This window comes from Pelodiscus sinensis, chromosome 1 (genome assembly GCF_052426305.1).
Source record: "Pelodiscus sinensis isolate ZL-2025 chromosome 1, ASM5242630v1, whole genome shotgun sequence".
NCBI classification, from domain to species: Eukaryota; Metazoa; Chordata; order Testudines; family Trionychidae; genus Pelodiscus; species Pelodiscus sinensis.
This window is the reverse complement of record NC_143052.1, coordinates 347,003,316-347,022,981: the sequence shown is the minus strand read 5'-3', so window position 1 is coordinate 347,022,981 and position 19,666 is coordinate 347,003,316. Positions and strand designations below refer to the sequence as shown.

The 19,666-nt window shown below is 54.2% G+C and overlaps 1 protein-coding gene across 1 annotated transcript in view; it reads left to right on the top strand.

Moving 5' to 3' along the window:
* Window positions 1–588: 588 nt before the first annotated feature.
* The window catches only part of ATG16L2 (autophagy related 16 like 2), a 55,643-nt gene continuing 36,565 nt past the window's right edge, over window positions 589–19,666 (top strand). The window contains exons 1-5 of the mRNA XM_075919626.2: window positions 589–736; window positions 12,360–12,444; window positions 14,462–14,582; window positions 17,018–17,091; window positions 18,645–18,887. Of these exons, the coding sequence (XP_075775741.2) occupies window positions 625–736; window positions 12,360–12,444; window positions 14,462–14,582; window positions 17,018–17,091; window positions 18,645–18,887 (635 nt within the window). The 5' untranslated portion in view covers window positions 589–624. The remainder of the gene's footprint in view (window positions 737–12,359; window positions 12,445–14,461; window positions 14,583–17,017; window positions 17,092–18,644; window positions 18,888–19,666) is intronic.

The following is a 19,666-nucleotide window of genomic DNA, read 5'->3' as shown; positions in this document are numbered from 1 at the left end:
CCGGGCTCCGTGCATGGGGGGGGGGGGGGGGGCGGATACAGCCCCTGTGCTGCGGGGAGCCGGGCTCCGTGCATGGGGAGGGGGCAGGATACAGCCCCTGTGCTGCGGGGAGCCGGGCTCCGTGCATGGGGGGGGGGGGGCGGATACAGCCCCTGTGCTGCGGGGAGCCGGGCTCCGTGCATGGGGGGGGGGGGCAGGATACAGCCCCTGTGCTGCGGGGAGCCGGGCTCCGTGCATGGGGGGGGGGGGCAGGATACAGCCCCTGTGCTGCGGGGAGCCGGGCTCCGTGCATGGGGGGGGGCGGATACAGCCCCTGTGCTGCGGGGAGCCGGGCTCCGTGCATGGGGGGGGGGGCAGGATACAGCCCCTGTGCTGCGGGGAGCCGGGCTCCGTGCATGGGGGGGGGCGGATACAGCCCCTGTGCTGCGGGGAGCCGGGCTCCGTGCATGGAGGGGGGGGGCGGATACAGCCCCTGTGCTGCGGGGAGCCCCAGGGAGCGCGACACCCTGCCCTCTGCCCGGCGGAGCCGCTGGCCCCAGCAGCCCGCCCCCAGGCCTGCCCCTGCCCGCCCGGGGCTTCCCCCGCTGGTGACGTCAGGAGGTTCCCTCCCCGCGCGGCGCAGCCATGGCCGAGGCGGCGGGGAGCGGCGGCAGGTCCTGGAAGCGCCACATCGTGCGGCAGCTGCAGCTCCGGGACCGGGCGCAGAGCGGCCGCTTTCTGGACGTGGTGCAGGCCTGTGAGCGGGCGGCTGCCGCGTGCTGGGGGCAGGGGGAGTTTGATCTGAGGAGGGGGGGCTGGAATAGCTGGAGCCCACCGGAGGGGTGCTTGATCGGGGGGGGGGGGCTGGAATAGCTGGAGCCCACCGGAGGAGTGATTGATCTGGGGGGGGGGGGCTGGAATAGCTGGAGCCCACGGGAGGAGTGATTGATCTGGGGGGGGGGCTGGAATAGCTGGAGCCCACGGGAGGAGTGATTGATCTGGGGGGGGGGGGCTGGAATAGCTGGAGCCCACGGGAGGGGTGCTTGATCTGGGGGGGGGGGCTGGAATAGCTGGAGCCCACGGGAGGGGTGCTTGATCTGGGGGGGCGGGGCTGGAATAACTGGAGCCCACGGGAGGAGTGATTGATCTGGGGGGGGGGGCTGGAATAGCTGGAGCCCATCGGAGGGGTGCTTGATCGGGGGGGGGGGCTGGAATAGCTGGAGCCCACCGGAGGGGTGCTTGATCTGGGGGGGGGGGCTGGAATAGCTGGAGCCCACGGGAGGAGTGATTGATCTGGGGGGGGGGCTGGAATAGCTGGAGCCCACCGGAGGGGTGCTTGATCGGGGGGGGGGGCTGGAATAGCTGGAGCCCACGGGAGGAGTGATTGATCTGGGGGGGGGGGGCTGGAATAGCTGCAGACAGGGGGGTGAATGAGGGGGGTCAGATGGGTAGGTGTGTCCCTGGGGTGGGTGTATTTTCACAGTGATGGAAGGCAAAGGGGTGGGCACAGGCCTAGGGGTTGTAGGTGATTTGGGCACTTGCAACCCAGGGTTTGAGCAACCCCTGCCTGTGGAGATGGCTGGGACACTGGAAGTGGCTCCAAGTGAAATCAAGCAGGGAAATGAATCTTCCTTAACAACACCACACTTACTGTTACCCAACAAACTGCTGTGCGGCTGGGCCCTGGCCCTTCCCCCCCTTTCTCAGCCTCTGGTTGGATGAGTCAGTTGTTTTGTAGCTGGTTGCAGGAATTGCGGTTTGCTCCTTGTTTTGTGCCTAACTCTGCTCTTCTGTTTTGACTTGTAAAGCCCTGCTCTGACTCTGACCTTGTGCCGCCTTCCTGTCCCTTGTGCAGTCTGCATGCTGGCCCGCCTCCCTCAAATGCCCATTCTAGGAGTCTCCCCTGTGCTGAAAGAAATGAGAGATCCCACAGCGGAAAGAAAAGTTTCCATGCTGATTGTGGAAGGGGGTTGGTTAGATCAGTGTGCGGCAGGCCGTGCCCTGAACTGCCGTCAAAAATTAGACTTATTCTGCGTCTAGAAAGAGACGAACACTTTAACACAGTGATGGGCAACCTAGGTTACTGAGGAGGCTGCATGAGGGGACCTCCTCTGTCTCAGTGGGCAGCAAGATGGTTGTAACCAAGAATGTCTCTCAGGATAGGGTGGGTTTTCGGACTTTGTTTATCCACCTAGAATTAACACGGGCTGCCAATTGAACCTTAACCGCACTTTGATTGGACGTAGAGGGAGCGCACGGCACTGTAATGTGCAATCAGCATGAGCCTCATTTCGTGTGCCCTTGTTTACATGTGTGTCACTTTAGATAGGAAAAAAACTCTATGGCTGGCTGGAAGCCAGCAAAATCTAAAACCCTGCGCATGGACAAGGGTTTTAAAAAAAAAAAAAAAAAAAAAAAGGTCTCGCAGGCCACACCTAGAACTCTGATGTGCCCTCGTACTGCAGGTTGCTCACCACTGGTTTAGCATGCTAAAGGCAGGTAAAAAAAAACCCCAGAGATGAAATTAGATGAGGGGAGATCTCGTCTGCGTATTGGAGAAAACTGCCAGTTCCTTATCAATGATTTGTCTTGTGCTAGCAACAAACATCTTGGAAGGGAGATTAGGTGTCATTGTCCAAGGCTCAAACCAATATTCAACTACTAGAGGCCAAAATGAGACCTCGTGGCGGGACAGGTTTGTACATTTTCCTGTGAAGCAGCCAGTGCTGGTCACTATGAGTGACAGTATATGAGCCCAGATGGATCTCTGGACTGATTTGACCTGGCAGTCATTATGTTCCCCAATCAGGCTCTGTGTCCCATTGTGCAAGGTGCTGTACAAACACACCAATCCGAATCCTGGCCTGAAGAGCTGACATCCCAGGCATGATCCAGGAGCTCTGTTCAGATGTGCCCCGGAATCTCCATCGATACATTTGTAGGATCAGGGTCTAATTTAAGTCAAGACGCAAGATGTGAGTCGAATAAACAATATGGAGGTAGCTGAAGGTGACTGACGAAATCCAGGTGAATTGGATTGCTTTTGACCCTTCAGATGCTGTCTCCCATTGATCGCTGTGGGCTAGTATTCTTAGGGAAGTAGGTCATACCCCAGTTTTAAAAGTCCTGAAGGGAATAATCTTGCCCTGGCCCCAGGGAGAGAGATTGAAGGAGCTCTGTGCCTCAGTTTCCCCATCTGTAAATACCGATCCCCTTTGTAAATGGCTTTGAGATCTGCTGATTAAAAGTGGTATATAGGAGCCAAGCAGCATTGTTAGGGCTTTCCCTTTGCTCATGTCCTTGGCTGTATCTGCTTTATACTTTTTCAATGGGCATCCAATGTTTTTCATATCCATACCTCTGCTAAATGGCTGTTCTGGGTCAAAGGTTCCTGTAATCTTTCTCACTCGCTACATTTGTACCTTCATCTCAAAGCGCTTTCCCGGCCCTTCAGCTGCATTTCTGATCTAGTTTCACCTTCATTTCTGTGCCACACTCCAGAACCAAAGCAAAAGCATTAGTGTCGAGGCTTTGTATCCCCTGCAAGTCTGGGGAGATGGACAAGGGTCTTGGGAGAGGGCAGCTCTTTCCTTGACATGTTTGTTTTGAGATTGGCCGGAAATGCCTGTGCCTGCTTTCGATTTCTGCTCCTCAGAAATGGAGGCTGTATCAGTCTGTGCTTTCTATTTCTATTAGAGCTGATGTAGGCAGCAGATGCAGCCAAACCACACGGAAACCTGCCGTGGTTTGCGTTTGTATCTAAATCAGGCTCAACACTGGCTTGGCTCACTCTGCACGCCCGTTTTCAGCGACAGGTTACTGTGGTTATGTAGACACAGTTTTATTGTCCTTCCTGGTTTTTGCTTTGCACTCGACTCTGCGCCCTGAGGTTGAGTAAGAGAGAGCGGTCTGGGGCAAAGTAAATTGGGCATCCTTCACTCTGGGGATGGTGAAGGGCTAAAATATAGAAAAGAGCAGGGAAAACCCATTCCTAGCAAAAAACCAAGAACAAATACAGCCAGAAACACAATGGGGGAAAACCCTAGTTTATTCCCCTCTCAAACTGTTCTCCAGTCTGATAACCCTAGCAGGAGTTCTCCTTTTCTCCATTTCTGTCTCTACATCAGTGTTTCTTGAACTTTTTAAGACCGAGGAACACCAAATAATTTTTTTTATGGGGAGCACCAAGGATTTTTTTGTTGAGGGGGGACAAAAATGGTCGCGGGGGGAAAGGGGTCAGGGGGAAAGTTATTGAGGAAAAAGGGTCAGGGAGAAGTTATTGAGCAAAAAACAACGAAAAAAGGTTGCCTGCCCCTTTAAGGGCAGCCATTTTTAATTCTGTTGTTCTCCGCGGCACACCCTCGACTGCCTCGTGGCACATGGAACACAGGTTAAGAAACACTGCTCTAGATGGAGGAGAGATGGAAGAAAATCAGCGTCTCAAAGGCTGTGGGGCTGCCAGCCAGGGAATTGGAGGGCAAGGTCTCTGGGCCTGGAGGTGCTGTTTCAGGGGGCAGAGTTCCAGAAAGGAAGGATGGTGCAGTGGTTAGTGCACTAGCCTGTGACCCAGGAGCCTTGGACTGAGTTCTCTGCCCTGCTAGAGACTTCCTGCGTAATCTCAGTCAAGTCGCTTAGGCCAGGTCCTCTACAGTATTCAAGCTCCTAACAACCCATTGATTTCAAGTGGTCCCTAGTCCCTCTGTGCCTCAGTTTCTCGTGTGTAAAACAGGGCTAAGAGCAGGTGGCCCACAGGGAGTAGTGAGGGTAAATGCAACACAGGTTGTGAGCCACTCAGATACAACAGTAAAGGGGGACAGATTCCATGGCTATGTCATTGTTATAGGATTCCTGGATACATCAGCTTTCTGTGTGTCAGTTTCCACCCCTGTGAAACAGACCATATTTTCGTGGTGCAGGCATGTGCTACACTGGAGTTTTAGGCTTTGTCCATACTACTAATTGAGCAACAAAACTTTTGTCATTCACAGATGCTTAACTCCCTCCTCCCCTTTCCCTCCCCCAAGACAAAAGTTTTTCTGTGGCAAGTGGCAGCATAAATGGCTCATTGTGAATAGGAATTATCCCTTGACTGTGTGTGTGTCAGCTACTGGCTTCACAAAAGTGTGATATGAGTCAATCTCACATCTGAAGAAGTGGGTTGCGCCCACTGAAGCTCATGATTTTAGTAAAGCATTTGCTATGGTCTTGCCCAACAGTCTTATCAATAAACTAGGGAAATACAACCTAAGTGGGGCTACTATAAGGTGGGTGCATAACTGGCTGGATAGCCATTCCCAGAGAGAATAATTAATGGTTCACAGTCGTGCTGGAAGGGCAGAACAAGTAGGATTCTGCAGGGGTCTGTTTTGGGACCGGTTCTGTTCAATATCTTCATCAGTGATTTAGATATTGGTATAGAGAGTACACATATTAAGTTTGCAGAGGATACCAAGCTGGGAGGGGTTGCAAGTGCTTTGGAGGATAGGGTCATAATTCTGAATGATCTGGACAGACTGAAGAAATGGACTGAGGTAACAGGATGAAGTTTAATAAGGAAAAATGTAAAGTACTCCACTTAGGGAGGAACAATCCATTTCACATATGCAGAATGGGAAGTGACTGTTGAGGAAGGAGTACTGCAGAAAGAGATCTAGGGGTCATAGAGGACCACAAGCTAAATATGAGTCAGCAGTGTGACACTGTTGCAAAAAAAGCAAACATGATTCTGGGCTGCATTAACAGGATTGTTGTGAGCAAAGCACAAGAAGTCATTCTTCCGCTCTACTCTGCGCTGATTAGGCCTCAGTTGGAGTATTGTGTCCAGTTCTGGGCACCGCCTTTCAAGAAAGATGTGGAGAAATTGGAGAAGGTGCAGAAAAAAGCAACAAAAATGATCAAAGGTTTAGAAAACATGACCTGTGAGGGAAGACTGAAAGCATTCGACTTGTTTAGTTTGGAAAAGAGAAGACTGAGAGGGGACATGCTAGCTGTTTTCAAGTATCTCAAAGGGTGTTACAAGGAAGAGGGAGAAAAATCGTTCTCCTTGGCCTCTGAGGACAGGACAAGAAGCAATGGGCTTAAATTGCAGCAAGGGAGGTTTAGGTTGGACATTAGGAAAAACTTCCTCTCAGGATAAACACTGGAATAAGTTACCTGGGGAGGTTGTGGAATCTCCATCACTGGAGTATTTAAGAGCAAGTTAGACATCTCTCAGGGATGATCTAGATGGTGCTTGGTCCTGCTGTGAGGGACTGGACTTGATGATCTCTAGTGGTCCGTTCCAGTTCAAGTGTCCTATGAGTCTATACTATGTATATATTTTTGTTAGTCTCTAAAGGTACGTCTACACTAGCCCCCTAGATCGATCTAGGGAGGCTAATGAGGGTGACCGGAATTGCAAATCAAGCCTGGGATTTAAATATCCCGCACTTGATTTGCATGTTCCCGGCTGGTTGCCATTTTAGAAATTGACTAGCCCGAAGTAACTGCCCGTGTCTACACGTGGCAGTGAAACAGGCTTCCAGAATAAAGCCCCTAAATTGAATTAGGTGGTAAACCTCATTGCAGGAGGAATACCAGCTAATTTGAGTTAGGGCTTTAAATCGGAACCCTATTTCACTGCCGCGTGTAGACGCAGGCAGTTACTTCGGGCTAGTCAATTTCTAAAATGGCGACCGGCCGGGAACATGCAAATCAAGCGCGGGATATTTAAATCCTGGACTTGATTTGCAATTCCGGTCGCCCTCATTAGCCTCCCTAGATCGATCTAGGGGGCTAGTGTAGACGTACCTTAAGGTGCTACAGGACCACTCATGTTTTTTTTAAGTTACAGACTAACACAGCTACCCCTCTGAGACCTACATCAATGGAGAACACTTTTATCAGGCTCACGCAATTGACGGGTTGTTCAAGGGAGTGATATTTAAGTGCTGTCAGAAGACACCCTGGGGATGTCAAAGTCTGCTTTGCTCCAGAACAATACAGCCCAAAACACCTGTCCCGCTCCTCCGTCACTGCCATTACTGTCTGTATTTACTGTAGTGTCTAGGTTCGGTGCCGTAGTTGGACATTAGGGTCCTGGCGTGCCAAGCACTAGGCAAACACAGAACAAAGGCAGCCCCTGCCTCGAAGAGTTTGCAGTCACGAGATTGAAGAAGAGGCAGCAGACGGAGGCAGGCCTCTGGGAGAGTGCCAGAAAATGAGCCAGTGCTAGTCAGCGTGAGAGGCAGTGGCTTCTCAGACCAGCAGCATGGTGAAGGAGAGTTCTGAGAAGGCGCCTGGCAGCACACAGAGGTGGCTTTGTGGGTCTTGTCAGGGTGCTCCATGACTTGTTAGGAGTCCATGACTCAGCAGCATTTGAGAGATGCTGGGTGTGGACGGGCCGTGATGGACCTTGCTTCATGTGATGGAGGAGGAGGAGCCAGTAAAAGGGCTTAAGATGCCTCCCCCTGACTTGGTGGCATCACCTCACTGACTCAGAGGCGGAGTCATCCTTACCCATATGCAGAAGGTGCTGTTGCGTAGGGTACCCAAAAACTCATGGCGCCTGTGTCTTAATATCCACCCACCTGCCTTTTCCTATTGCTGTTCCGTGGCTCCACTTCCTCCAGGGAGGATCTGGTTAACTTACAAGTGACACAGCCTGCCCCAGCGTTGAGCAGACCCTGTACCTGCCAAAGAGCCATTCGAGTGGGAATGCAGCATTTCACAGACATGTGCCGACCCCAGGTCTCTGCTGCCAGTTTCTGAATTCTCTGTTACACTCACTAATGGATCCCCAAGTCACCCTGTTGTTTCAGGCCAATTCCACAAGCCAAATACACAGAGAAACCTTGGAACTTAACTTCATTTCCAAGTTTGGGAGCCATCACAAAGGTATGAATAAAGACATTAGCTGGCTAGCACACTGCCTTCCACATCCTAATGACTTAGATGCCCACTGTTTGGTTGGTTATCAGCTTCTTGTAACATGAACACTCTAATTCACTATTTTCCCCCTTCCTTTCCCTGCCTCCATCCCCTATTTATTTTGGAACTGGACTTTTAATACTCCATTCATCTGAAGAAGTGGGTTGTGCACCCAAAAGCTCATGATCCCATCTACATGTTTTGTTAGTCTTTAAGCTGCTGCTAGACTATTTGTAGTTTTTTTAAAGATTTTCCAGTTACAGACTAACACGGCTACCTCTCTGAAGCTTTTGAATTTACTGTGTTAGTCGACAGGACTTCAGTTCTAAATGCTTTAAAATATTTCATTTGTGTGTTGCTGAAAATGATAAAATCACAGCTCTAAAAAAAATTGTCCCCCCCAGTTGCTGTGGGGTATAGGGCACCAGTTTCATAGTGCTGTGTAGGGCCCCAGAAATCCTAAGGATAGTCCAGAGTGCAAGTCTATTCAGCCCTTGGGACCTTTGCTGAGACTGCCCGCATGTGGGCCAAGAGTGGCATCTTGCTACTGGAATTAACAAGGGGCCGATGAGAAAAGACGTGTACCGGGAAGATTTGCATTTCGTTCACCATCCCCTAAATAATTTGATACATTTACCAAGGCCCTGCATCAATGAGAGATCCTTCAAAGGAGTGACTGGAGAACCCACGCTGCGCTCTCCTCCCCAAAACACAGCCAATTAATGAAGTGCCCCTCAAATTTAGTCCCTAAAAATTTGGTAATAGCAGCTAACACCAGTGCAGCATGACAACCCCAGACCAGGTTCTATCAGGTGTAAGCGCCAAGGGAAGAGAGTTGGGAGTCTTCAGGAAATCGTCTAGTCCAACCTGCTCAAAGCCGATCAACCCCAACTAAATCAGCCTGCAGCCTGTTTCCGGCCCTGCCACACGGGGGTCCCAGAGCAGGCAGTGACAGCCCTCATGCAGCCAGGTGGGGGCCGGCAGCAGCAGCCCCCATACAGCCAGGTGGGGGCCAACAACAGCAGGATCTCAGCTTAATCAGTTAACTGGTTAAATGTAGTGCTTACCCGGATAACTAGTTACAGTAAAACTCCCGCGGTCCGGCATCCAATGGTCCGGCACTCCTGATGGTCCGGCACCATCTGGAACCCGGAAGTGCTCCGGGCAGCTGGACAATTGGAGCTGCTCTGCCCCCGGCTTCCTGGAGTCAGCCGCTGGTCAGTTTCAGCAGCGGCTGACTTGGGGAAGTCTGAGGCAGAGCAGCTGGGGTGCTGCTGGGTTGCGCCAAGGGGCGCATCCCCGCCACTCCACCCCAGACCCCTCATAGTCTCCCCTTCCGATAGTCTGGCATATCTGATAATCCGGCACCTCCTGGGTCCTAAAGGTGTGGGATTATCGGAAGTTTCCTGTAGTAGAGATTTACATCCGTAGTTCCCAGGGGAGTATAGAGGAGCTGGGATGGGCTTGGGGTAGGGCACCCAGCTTTTTTGCCAAGGGCTCAAGCCAGGCCCAGACTCAGATACGTCAGCTGTCAGCAGAAACGGCTACATTGCAGGCATCCCTGGGCCAGAGGGGGCTGTGCTGCTGGGGAGCTGTGAACCCATCTGCTGCTCACCTCAATTTACCGGCGGCCCCGTGACAGTCAGCCAGCTAGTTACCTTCTGCTACTCAGATTCCTCCAGCAGTCGCATTGGCCATTGGGATATTTCTTCCCTTCCTGTCCTACCCTCTCGTCGTGCTTTTGTCAGACAGCTGGCTCGTTGCATGCCGGAGGTGGCTGTCTTCCCATGATGGCGGAAAAGCTTCCCGAGCTAGTACGCTCGGGACTGGTTCATTTCCCGGGGGAGTTGATTCATGAGCGAGTGCTTGTGAATGGGCTCGGAAGGTGGATAAAGCAAGGCATCCCACCTAGGGCGAGGTATTTTCAAGCAAAGTGGTTTTCACTGGAGGATGCAGGGGCTGAAATCCATGGCTAAGGGAGGGTGCGGCAGGGCTGAGCAGGACTTGTGAGTTCCAGGAGAGGTGCTGAGGTGTTGAATCTGGCACAGGCCTTGTGAAATTCCACACCCAGAGAGGCGACACTGTGGTGTAACTATCTCTGCACCCACCCAGAGAGCCTCCCGCCTGGCTTTCTCCCCCAGCACCCGCGATTGGCTCTCGCTCCTTCACAGGTCACAAGGCAGATGGCTCATGCTGCACCGGGGCCCAAAAGATACACGTGTAAAAGTCCCGTCCTGCTGGTCTAATGCGCCCGGTTATGGCGCTTTGCAATCAGCGCATGTCCCCAGGCTCTGCTGAGGACGGAGCTCCCTGATCCTGGGCCTGTTCTGTGTCCAGGGGCTGCTTTAAAGTGCGTGGCCCAGGCAGCCGTCTTCCAGCTCGCCAGACCGAGGCGTGCTCCCACCACGCCTCCTGCCAGCCCCATCTTGGCCCTGCTGCTGGCAGCTTCGAAGGAAGCTGGTGTAGGATCCAGCTCTGGTCTCCCTTCGGGCTGCTCTCTCCAGCCTCTGCACCACTAGACCAGAGCAGAGAGGGTGGGGCTGCAGACTCGCGTCGGATCCTGGAAGCCGACCAGCCAGGCAGGCGCCTCACAGACGCTAAGCAATGAATCCCCTGCCCCTGTTTTGAGGCAGGCTACATTGTCCCTGGCTTTTCCAGAGGGGGGAATCCTGCGCCTGGCTCACAGTTCCGATTAAACCTGGCCGGTCTCCCAGTGGGTTGCTGCCCAGGATCTCGGCAGGGAGCCCTGTTTCCCCTCGGCTCTGCCTGAGCCACCCTCTCCAAACCTGGCTACTGCCCCAGGGAGCAGAGGCAATAGCAGCATGCAATTGACCAGAATGTGAGTTTTACTGCGGGTAGGCTCTGTGCTGTGCAACAGCCCACGCAGGGGTCACAGATGGGGCTGTCCCTTTGAGAATGGGGCGCTCCAGCCGGGAACCCTGCCTAGCTGCCAGTACCCCCCACTCAGCCTCTGTGTAAGCCCTCCTGGTGAGGAGATGCTCCCCCAGCATGAGGAGGATGGCCTGGACGCCCGCGGCTGGTTGGCTGAATTCCTGCGGTGGCTGTAGGTCGACTCCGATGAAGTTGCCCTAATTTGATCGTGTGGAGTAGACAAGCCCTAACTCTTGCCCTCTCTGTAAGCATCTGGGGACAGATGGACTTTGAATCCTCACCGGGTGGTTAGTCACCATGAGAGCGCAACACCTGTCGTCCTGGCCAGCAGCCTGGGGCTTTGTTTGTCTTCTCTCCAAGGCAGAGGACAGTTATTTGCCTGTCACCCGAACGACACCTGTGTAACTGGTTTGGCTGCTGCACCTTCCCCCCGCCTGTGCCGTACGTTGCCCTGTGGGTGTCCTATGGCCGGCGAGGGTGAGGGGGAATTGTTTCCGGGGTTTTCCCGGCCTGCACTGATAAACAGCATGGTCTGCAGGGACACCCGCCTCTGCCGGGTCACAGAGGTGTTGTGGGAAGAGCTGCTGGGTGATCGCACTAGCACGCTGCCTACACACTGTGACTGTACTGAGCAGTGACGGGCTGCTCTCCGAGTTGAACCTCGCTGCGGCCGTAGGAGGGGCACGCGGCCTCCCTTCTGCAAATGGGTCCAGACGGACGCAGCTCAAAATTCTTCAGAGTGGCCTCTGAGTTCAGGTTCCTCCGCTAATCCCGTTTAATTGGTTAACCGGTTACACATCATTATGTTTAACCTGTTAACTGATTAAAGGGAGGAGAACAGCCCTTCCCCCACCCTGCTGAAGCCCCCCCCCCCCCGCAGACAAGGGCTGCAGTGGGCCTCGTGGGGCTGGAGCAGCCCCCTGCCAGCAAACCAGAACCAGTAAGCCTCATGTGTTCAGGACGAGGCTGACTGGTTACCCAGTTGACCAGTTAACCAGTCACGGCCCTGCCCTCCATTTTTGGGGCTCCCACCCTGGGATGGCTGGTCCCTGAATTTCAAAGGGGCTGAGATGCCCCAGCTCCTGCCCCCTACAGCTCTGGGCACTCAGAGCTGCGGAGAACCTGAGCGTCCGGAGCCCTTTGGGGCAGGAGCGATCTCAATGTTGGTGCAGCACCAGGGCCCTGGCCGGCGACTGGCCATCGTACGCGTGACGCAAATCTGCAGAGATTCCTCACCAGGGGAATCCTCCCTCCTTGCCCCAGGCTTGACCCAGGCGGCATGTTGGTGCTTTCCTGTGGGAGCCAGGGCCCGTACCCCCCGCTGGCATAAGCAGGCCCAGTCACACTGTGTTAGAGCCATGCGTCCGCCCCTTGGGGTTCACAGCGATCGACCGGAGAGATGGAAGAAGCACCCGTAGGCCTGCTCAGCCCATTTTGCAGGGGGATACGGGAGGAGCTGGACTTCTGTTGCGTCTGATGCCCCCCAGATTTCAGAGCAGGGGCTCTGATGAGTGCCCCCCCCCCGCCCCGATCACGATGCACGTGGTCCCTAAGCCCTGGTTCTCTTTGCTTCCTCGCAGATACCAGGCTCTTGGAAAAGTCCAGCCTGATGGTGCATTTCTCAGAGAAGCTGGAGGCTGAGTCCTTTGATCGCCAGGCCCCAAGGTAAGTAGAGCGTAGCCGTCGTGGCGCAGGCAGGACAGCTTCCCGACCAGCAGCACCAGGCTGCAGCCCCGCTGCCCCTACAATGGCCGCACTGTTATCTTTGGAAGCTGATAGGCATGCGTTGCCCGTCTCCAGGGTCCCTCTCAGCGCGAAGGCTCCTGACTAGTGGTGGCTGTCGGCGCCCTGGGGAGGGGGTGGCTTTCACAATCAGACCTTTCTTCCTTCCCAACAAAAATCCACTGAGCCAGCCCGGCTCCCGGCTCCTCCGCTGCCAACTTTTTCAGAGGAGACTTTTGTGACCTGGACCATAGACCTCAAGTGACTTTTGCAAGGGGAGGGAGGGGGTGATGTCGGGGGCCTAGGCCAGCTTGCATTGTGGGTGATTACATTCTAGGGTTGCCAGATACTTTAAAAAAAAAAAGCCCACCGAACATAGTGGGGGGGAAAATTGGTTGAGGAAAAGAAAGGCACAAAAGAAAGAGACACTGTGCCTTTAAATCCCCACGCTCACCACTGCCCCCGCCAGATGTGGCAGGGGAGGGAGAGGGGAGTGTCCCAAGTGGCCTGCCGTCTGAGAAAAACAGAAAATACCGGACGTTGTACATGTCTGGTATTTTCTGGTTTTTTGCCCAACAGAGGCCGCAAATACTGGACTGTCTGGGCCGCAAATACTGGACGCCTGGCAACCCTATTACATTTAGACTTTCTAGATGCCCTCTGCAGCATCCGTTTGACAGTGTTTTGCATCTTCACATCCTGCCCCAAACTGCTGGGTGTTAAACTGCTGCCACGTTCCAGCCCAGTTGTAGCCGCACCCCACGAGGTGAACGAAGCAATGCTTCTGCCTGCGTGTGTCTCTTGCTCTCTCCCCCCACAAAAACCTGGGAGCCTGATTCTGCCACCCTTCTTCCAGCTGACCGTGGGGCAGCCACAGAAGCTGGGCTGAGCAGGCAATGGGAAAGTTGCCCAGTTAACCTTTGTAATGGCAGCTGCAATATGCAGAGACTAAGCGTCCTGCAGCCCAGTGAAGGTGGCCATGTGGTAGGGGTGCATTACTGCTTTCCGCGTTAGGGGGCAGTTTGAGGGACCAGCCTTGGTTAAATCCACCACCAACGGCAGCCTGCACAACACCGTGTCCTGTGGCAGCAGCCGCACTTGGCTCTGGCACACTGACCTTCAGCTGTTCTGTGTGCCCTCACGAGCGATGCCTGCAATATCCTGGCTAGCGCAATGCTTGTTTAAATAGCTCCCCGGTTTCACACCTCGCCGAAGGCAGCGGGGCGGGAGGGAGCGTCTTGGCCAGCGGCGGTGCGGCTCAATGGAGCAGAAACCCTCCCGGTTACACTGTGCTCTGCTGCAAAAAAGCAGAAGTGGGGCTTGTTTTCGGATGAGAGCTGCCACGGTGCCGACCGGCAGGCTCTGGTTTTGGGTTTTTCTGGGCACGAAGCAGAACGGTTCCCTGACACGCCTGCGGTCTCTTTCTCACATGCAGCCCCGGCAGCCTTTCCCCTCTGCCTCAAGGGTTGGCCGTGGGGAAGGCTGATCTTCATGACGCTTGGCTGCAGGTGTGGTGCCGACAGGCGGAACTGAACCTGGGACCTCTGGAGCTTAGTGCAGGAGCCTCTGCAGCGGGGGTGGGGAACTTAGAGCCCAAGGGCTGGATGCGGCCCCTGAGGCTTCTGGTGCTCACTGCTGGCGCTCCAGCCCCCTGCCATCCCCTTGTGGGGCTGGAGCGCATGCAATCTACTAGCTTGGGCTCCCCAGGATCTGCTGTGCGAGGGGAATGGTGGGAGTGTCTCTCCGTCTCAGTTGGGAGGTTTGGGGGTTTTTTTGCTTCCCACTTGTGTGCGGCCCCCTACCCAAAAAAGGCTCCCTACCCCTGCTCTACGCCTGGCTCTCAGCTCAGGCTGTAGCGCAAACTCTCTCTCTCTAAGCCGTCTCCGTGCCACTACATGGGGCCGTGGGAATGATACCTGCTCAGAAGTGACTTTGGGGTTTGAACCTGCTCTGTCTGCAGGCCGGGGCAGGACACTTGTGGCTCCGTGCTGGAACCGGGCCCGGGCTCCGCAGAAGGGCTGCAGACCCTGAAGAGAAAGTACCAAAGGCAGATCGCGGAGGTGAAAGACGCCAGCGGGGAGGTACGTAGGGGAGAGGGAAGCTGGGTCTGGACAGCACCTGGCACAGCGGCCGGGATTGGGGTGGGGTTGCCAGTGTTGCATCCCAAAACTATGGGACTGTTTTCCTAGCCCCCTGCGTGGGGGAGGAGGACCCTGTGCCCACGGGGGCCAGGGTGGGGTGCTCAGTATCTCAGAGCTTGGGGGGTATTTGGCGGTTGTGGAAGCCTGCAGCTGTCAGCCGGTCTTGGCTGCCGGGACACCCAGCTCTGGGTGTGAACAGGGCAGCACTGGAGGCCTGGCGTCAGCAGGGGAGCGAAAGATGCCCCCATGAGAACAGCTCCCAGCTGACTGCAGCCCTCGGGCACAGCCCTGCCTGCTTTCCCTGCATGCATGGGGGTCTCTCTGGCAGGGCTGTGTGCCCTGGAGCTGTGCTGAAGGGGCAGGCACAGAACGCGGCTCTGTCTAGCCCAGCAAGGGGGGAGGTACTGTCAGGTTGCAGCCTCCCTGCTCGCAGAATCATCTCTAGCAGAACTGCTGGTGGGTGGCTACTGCAGCAGTGGGGCAAGGAGTCTGGTCCCAGCTGAGACCACGTGCACAGAGCCCTGTCCGCGTCCTCTGCCCCCTTCCGACTCCAGCCTTTAGCATGTCTCCATCAGATCTTCCGATAACTTTATCATGCCCCCCGGCCAGTTTGGGAACCTCTGCGCCATAGGTACACGGGTCTGGTAAAACATGGGCCCGATTCTGCATCACTCCACTGTGTCATTTTACACACTTTAGACCCAAAGACTGTGCCACTGTGGAGGCTGTAGGGGAGCGAGCAGCTGGGGAACCCCATCTGCAATTCTGGCATCTAGACACTAGCTCTCTGTCTCGAAAAGCCGCTCCCAGAGTTTTTAGTTTGGTCCCACAGCTCAGAAACTAGCCTGGCTAGGAAATGGCTTGGCAATTGGAAGAACATTCTGAGTATTGTAGACAGTGGTGTCAGGCCTGGCATGTTAGAGAGACATGGTGCGGGAGGTAATATCTTCTGTTGGACCAGCTCCAATTGGTGAGACAGGAAGTTCGCTCTGCTAAAAAATAGCCTGGGTGTTGTCGTGCAAGTGAGCAACAAAAAACCTCAATCTGTCATGCTTGTATCCCACCGCACACACCACAGTCGCAGGTGAAGTATGGTTTATTAGTCGGACCAACTCGGCCTTGTAGACTCCACAGCCCTAGGTCACGTACGAGCATTTCTCATTTATAGTGTACTTAGCTTTGTCAAGGTCCCTCATCAAAGGCTCCTAAGTAAAGTGAGTTATCATGGGATAAGAGACAAGGTCCTTTCATGGACTGATAACTGGTTAAGACAGGAAACGAAGGGTAGGAATACATGCTCAGTTTTCAGAATGGAGAGAGGTAACTAGTGGGATCTCTCAAGAGTCTGTCCTGGGACCAATCCTATTCAATTTATTTATAAATGATCTGGAGAAAGGGGTAAACAATGAGGTGGCAAAATTTGCAGATGATGCCAAACTGCTCAAGATAGTTAAGACCAAAGCAGACCGTGAAGAGCTTCAGAAGGATCTCGCAAACTAGGTGATTGGACAACAAAATGGCAAATTCATTTTAATGTTGATAAATGTAAAGTAACGCACATTGGCAAAAATAATCCCAGCTATACAAACAATATGATGGGGACTCATTTAGTTACATCTCCTCGAGAGAGATCTTAGAGTCATTGTGGATACTTCTCTGAAAACATCCACACAGGGTATGTCTACACTTGCAGCCTATTTCGGAATAGGGCTGCAAATGGAGGCATTCGGAATTGTAAATCAAGCCTGGGATTTAAATATCCTGCACTTGATTTGCATCTTCCAGGCCGGGTGCCATTTTTTGAAATTTACAAGCCCGGAATAACTGCTCACATCTATGTGTAGCAGCGAAACGGGCATTCGTAATAAAGCCCTATTTCGAACTACCTGTTATTCCTCCTGCAATCAGGTTTAATAGGTCATTCAGAATAGGGCTTTATTTCGAACGCCCATTTCACTGCCACATGTAGACGTGGGCAGTAATTCCGGGCTTGTAAATTTCAAAAAAAACGTAGCGCCCAGCCGGGAAGATGCAAATCAAGTGCGGGATATTTAAATCCCAGACTTGATTTGCAATTCCGAATGCCTCCATTTGCAGCCCTATTCCGAAATAGGCTGCAAGTGTAGACATACCCTTAGCTAGGATGGTAGGAATGGTGCCCCTTGCCTTTGTTGGTCAGAGGCTGGAAATGGATAACAAGGGAGGGATCTCTTGATGATTACTTCTTTTTGTTCACTCCCTCTGGGGCATCAGGCACTGGCCACTGTCGGCAGACAGGATGCTGGGCTCAATGGACCTGTGGTCTGACCCGGTATGGCCGTTCTTATGTTCTTTGGAAGATCACCAAGCCCTTGAAATCTCTCTCTCGCTTGCAGTTGGCATATCGCATTATTGAACTGAGCAAATTACTCAAGGCCAAAGAGTGTGAACTGCAGGAGCAGAAAACAAGGTAAGGATACCCCTGAGCTCTTGGATGCCCTGACTTAACACGGCTTTCTTCCAACGCGCCTCTCCTAGGGCAATGATGGGTACCCCAGGCTGGTGAGTGGCCCTCCTTCATCTCAGTGGCTGCAAGACTGTTGTAACCAGATGATCTCGTGGGCTAAGGTCGTTTTTCTAACTGCACTTGCATACCTAGAATTTGCGGGAGGTGCGGACTGAACCGTAGCAGCGCTTTGATTGGAGGTAGAGGGAGCGCATGGCTCTTACAGTCAGTGCTTTTTTTTGCGCCGGTATGCACCTATTTTCCCAGCTACCAGAAATGAACGGCATTCCCCTTGGGCATACCGGCACCTATTGTCAGAGGAGACTTCACCGGCATTTTTTTGGGGTGGCTTGGCTCCCCATGGAAGTCCATTTGGGACCACACAGTTCTTAAAGGGGGCCGTAACCGGGGTGTTTTTTTGCTCAAGAACTTTCCCTGGAGTACTAGCACCTTTTTTCTTACCAAAAAAAAAAAAAAAAAGCACTGCCTACAGTCTGTTATGTGCAATCAGCACCCGCCTCACTTCACAGAAACATAGACCACTAGACCTGTATGTGCCCTTGGTTTACATGTGTCGCTGTAGTAAGGCCAGTAGGAAAAACACTAAGGCTATGTCTACACTCGTGGCTTCTTGCACAAGTATGGCTGTTCTTGCGCAAGAATCCACAGAGCGTCCACACTGCCCGCCCACTCTTGCACAAGGAAATTTACAGTACGGTGTGGTAAGAGAGGGCTCCTTGCACAAGAGCTACGCTCTTTTTTAACAGGTGAAAGCCCTCTTACACAGGAGCTCTTGCGCAAGAGGGCAGTGTGGACACTCGGCAGGGATTTCTTGTGCAAGAGAGCCCTATGGCTAAACTGGCCGTTGGAGCTTTCTTGTGCAAGAGAGCGTCTACACTGCCACGGGAGCTCTTGTGCAAAAGCACAGCTCGCACAAGGCAGTGTGGACGTTTTCTTGCACAAGATGTTCTTGTGCAAGAATCTGCGAGTGTAGACATAGCCCCAGTGAACAGAAACCAGCAGAATCTGGCAACCCTGCGCATGGACAGCGGTGAACAAAATGTCTGGCAGGCCACACCCACAACCCCGATGGGCTGCCTGCTTATTTAGCCAGCATGAGGGGGCAGATCTGCTCTGCAAAACTGCCCCCCTTTTCTACAGACCCCTCCCCCCCCATGCTGGAATCACTATCTGAGTGGCTCTGTTAATGGCAGTGAATGTGTCACGTTTCACTCTACGAGTGCTGCAGAGACAACCCCACGAGCTGGGCCCGTGACAGAAACCTGTACGGTGCCTGCCTGGCGCTAGCCAGTTGCTTGACGTTCAGCCAATGTGGGTTGATGCTCCAGCTCCCCGCTAAGGGATTCAGCCTTGGGCTCACACTGGAGAGACGGGCGCTCTCCACGCTGGAGGCCACAGGTTCAATCCCCGGTGCTGATCAAGATGGCGGGGGCTTGGGTGGAGGAGCTCGCTCTCAGGCCTGCTGATACACGGTGTTGTCTCTTGGCTTGTTGCAGGCTGGGGTCCCTGAGTGGGCGGCTCGCCGAGCTGGAGGCAGAGCAGCAGCAGCTGGCGGGCCAGGCGGGGGACCTGGGCTGTGGGAACGCCGCCAGGAAGGCGGAATACGACGCCCTGCGCGAGCGTTACCGGCTCCAGGAGGCCGAGCTGCGGCGAGCGGCCGAGAGGGGGGAGGAGCTGCTTCAGAGCCTGGTGCGGAAGAAGAAGGAGGCTGCCGAGCACCAGAACGAGAAGAACGAGAGGTAGGTTTGGGGGTCTGTCCCTGCCCAGCATGTTAGAGAGGTGGATGGGGGGTGCAGACCTGGGGTACCACGGAGGAGACCTGGTGGGGGGTGCGGCTGCAGAGGGAAGGGAATGTTGGCCAGCCCTCCTGCACTGCAAGGGGGGAATTGGAGCAGGAGAGGGGGGCAAAGCAGAGAACACACAAGGCTCTGCCTGCCCCTGGAGTGCCAGAGCAGAGTCCTGGAGCAGGGGGACATTGACTGGCCCCCGCTGTGCTGCAAGGGGGGAATCACTCGCTCAGGCCAGTGGGAGCTCTTGGGCAGGATGTCGCAGCTGGTATCAGTGTGCCATGAGCGTGCCCCGGACTGGCTGTTTAGTGGCTCTGCTACTGGCCCCATCACCCAAGCGCCTCCCAGTCTGTAATGACCTTATGCTCTCGGCTACCTGGGAGGCAGGGCCTTATTCCTGTTGTATAGATAGGGGAACTGAGGCACGGGGTAGTTAAGTGACTGTCCCAAGGTCACACGGGCGGGCGGTGGCAGAGCAAGGCCTTGCCCCAAAGGTTCCCATGTCTCAGGCCAGTGCCATTCTGCCTCTTGAGTTCAGCTCCCTCTGCTGACGGAATTGGGCTTGTTCTGTTGCCCGCGGTGAGGGTTTACACCCTGCCAGCCACCAGCTGTGTTGCTTTCCTATGAAGTGGACATAAGCCGCAGTGATATCCCCAGAAAAAGGGAGGTCTCTAGTTCACACAGTAGAGTGCTGCGAGGCCCAGTCAGGCCGTGCAGCCCACTGCCGGGGC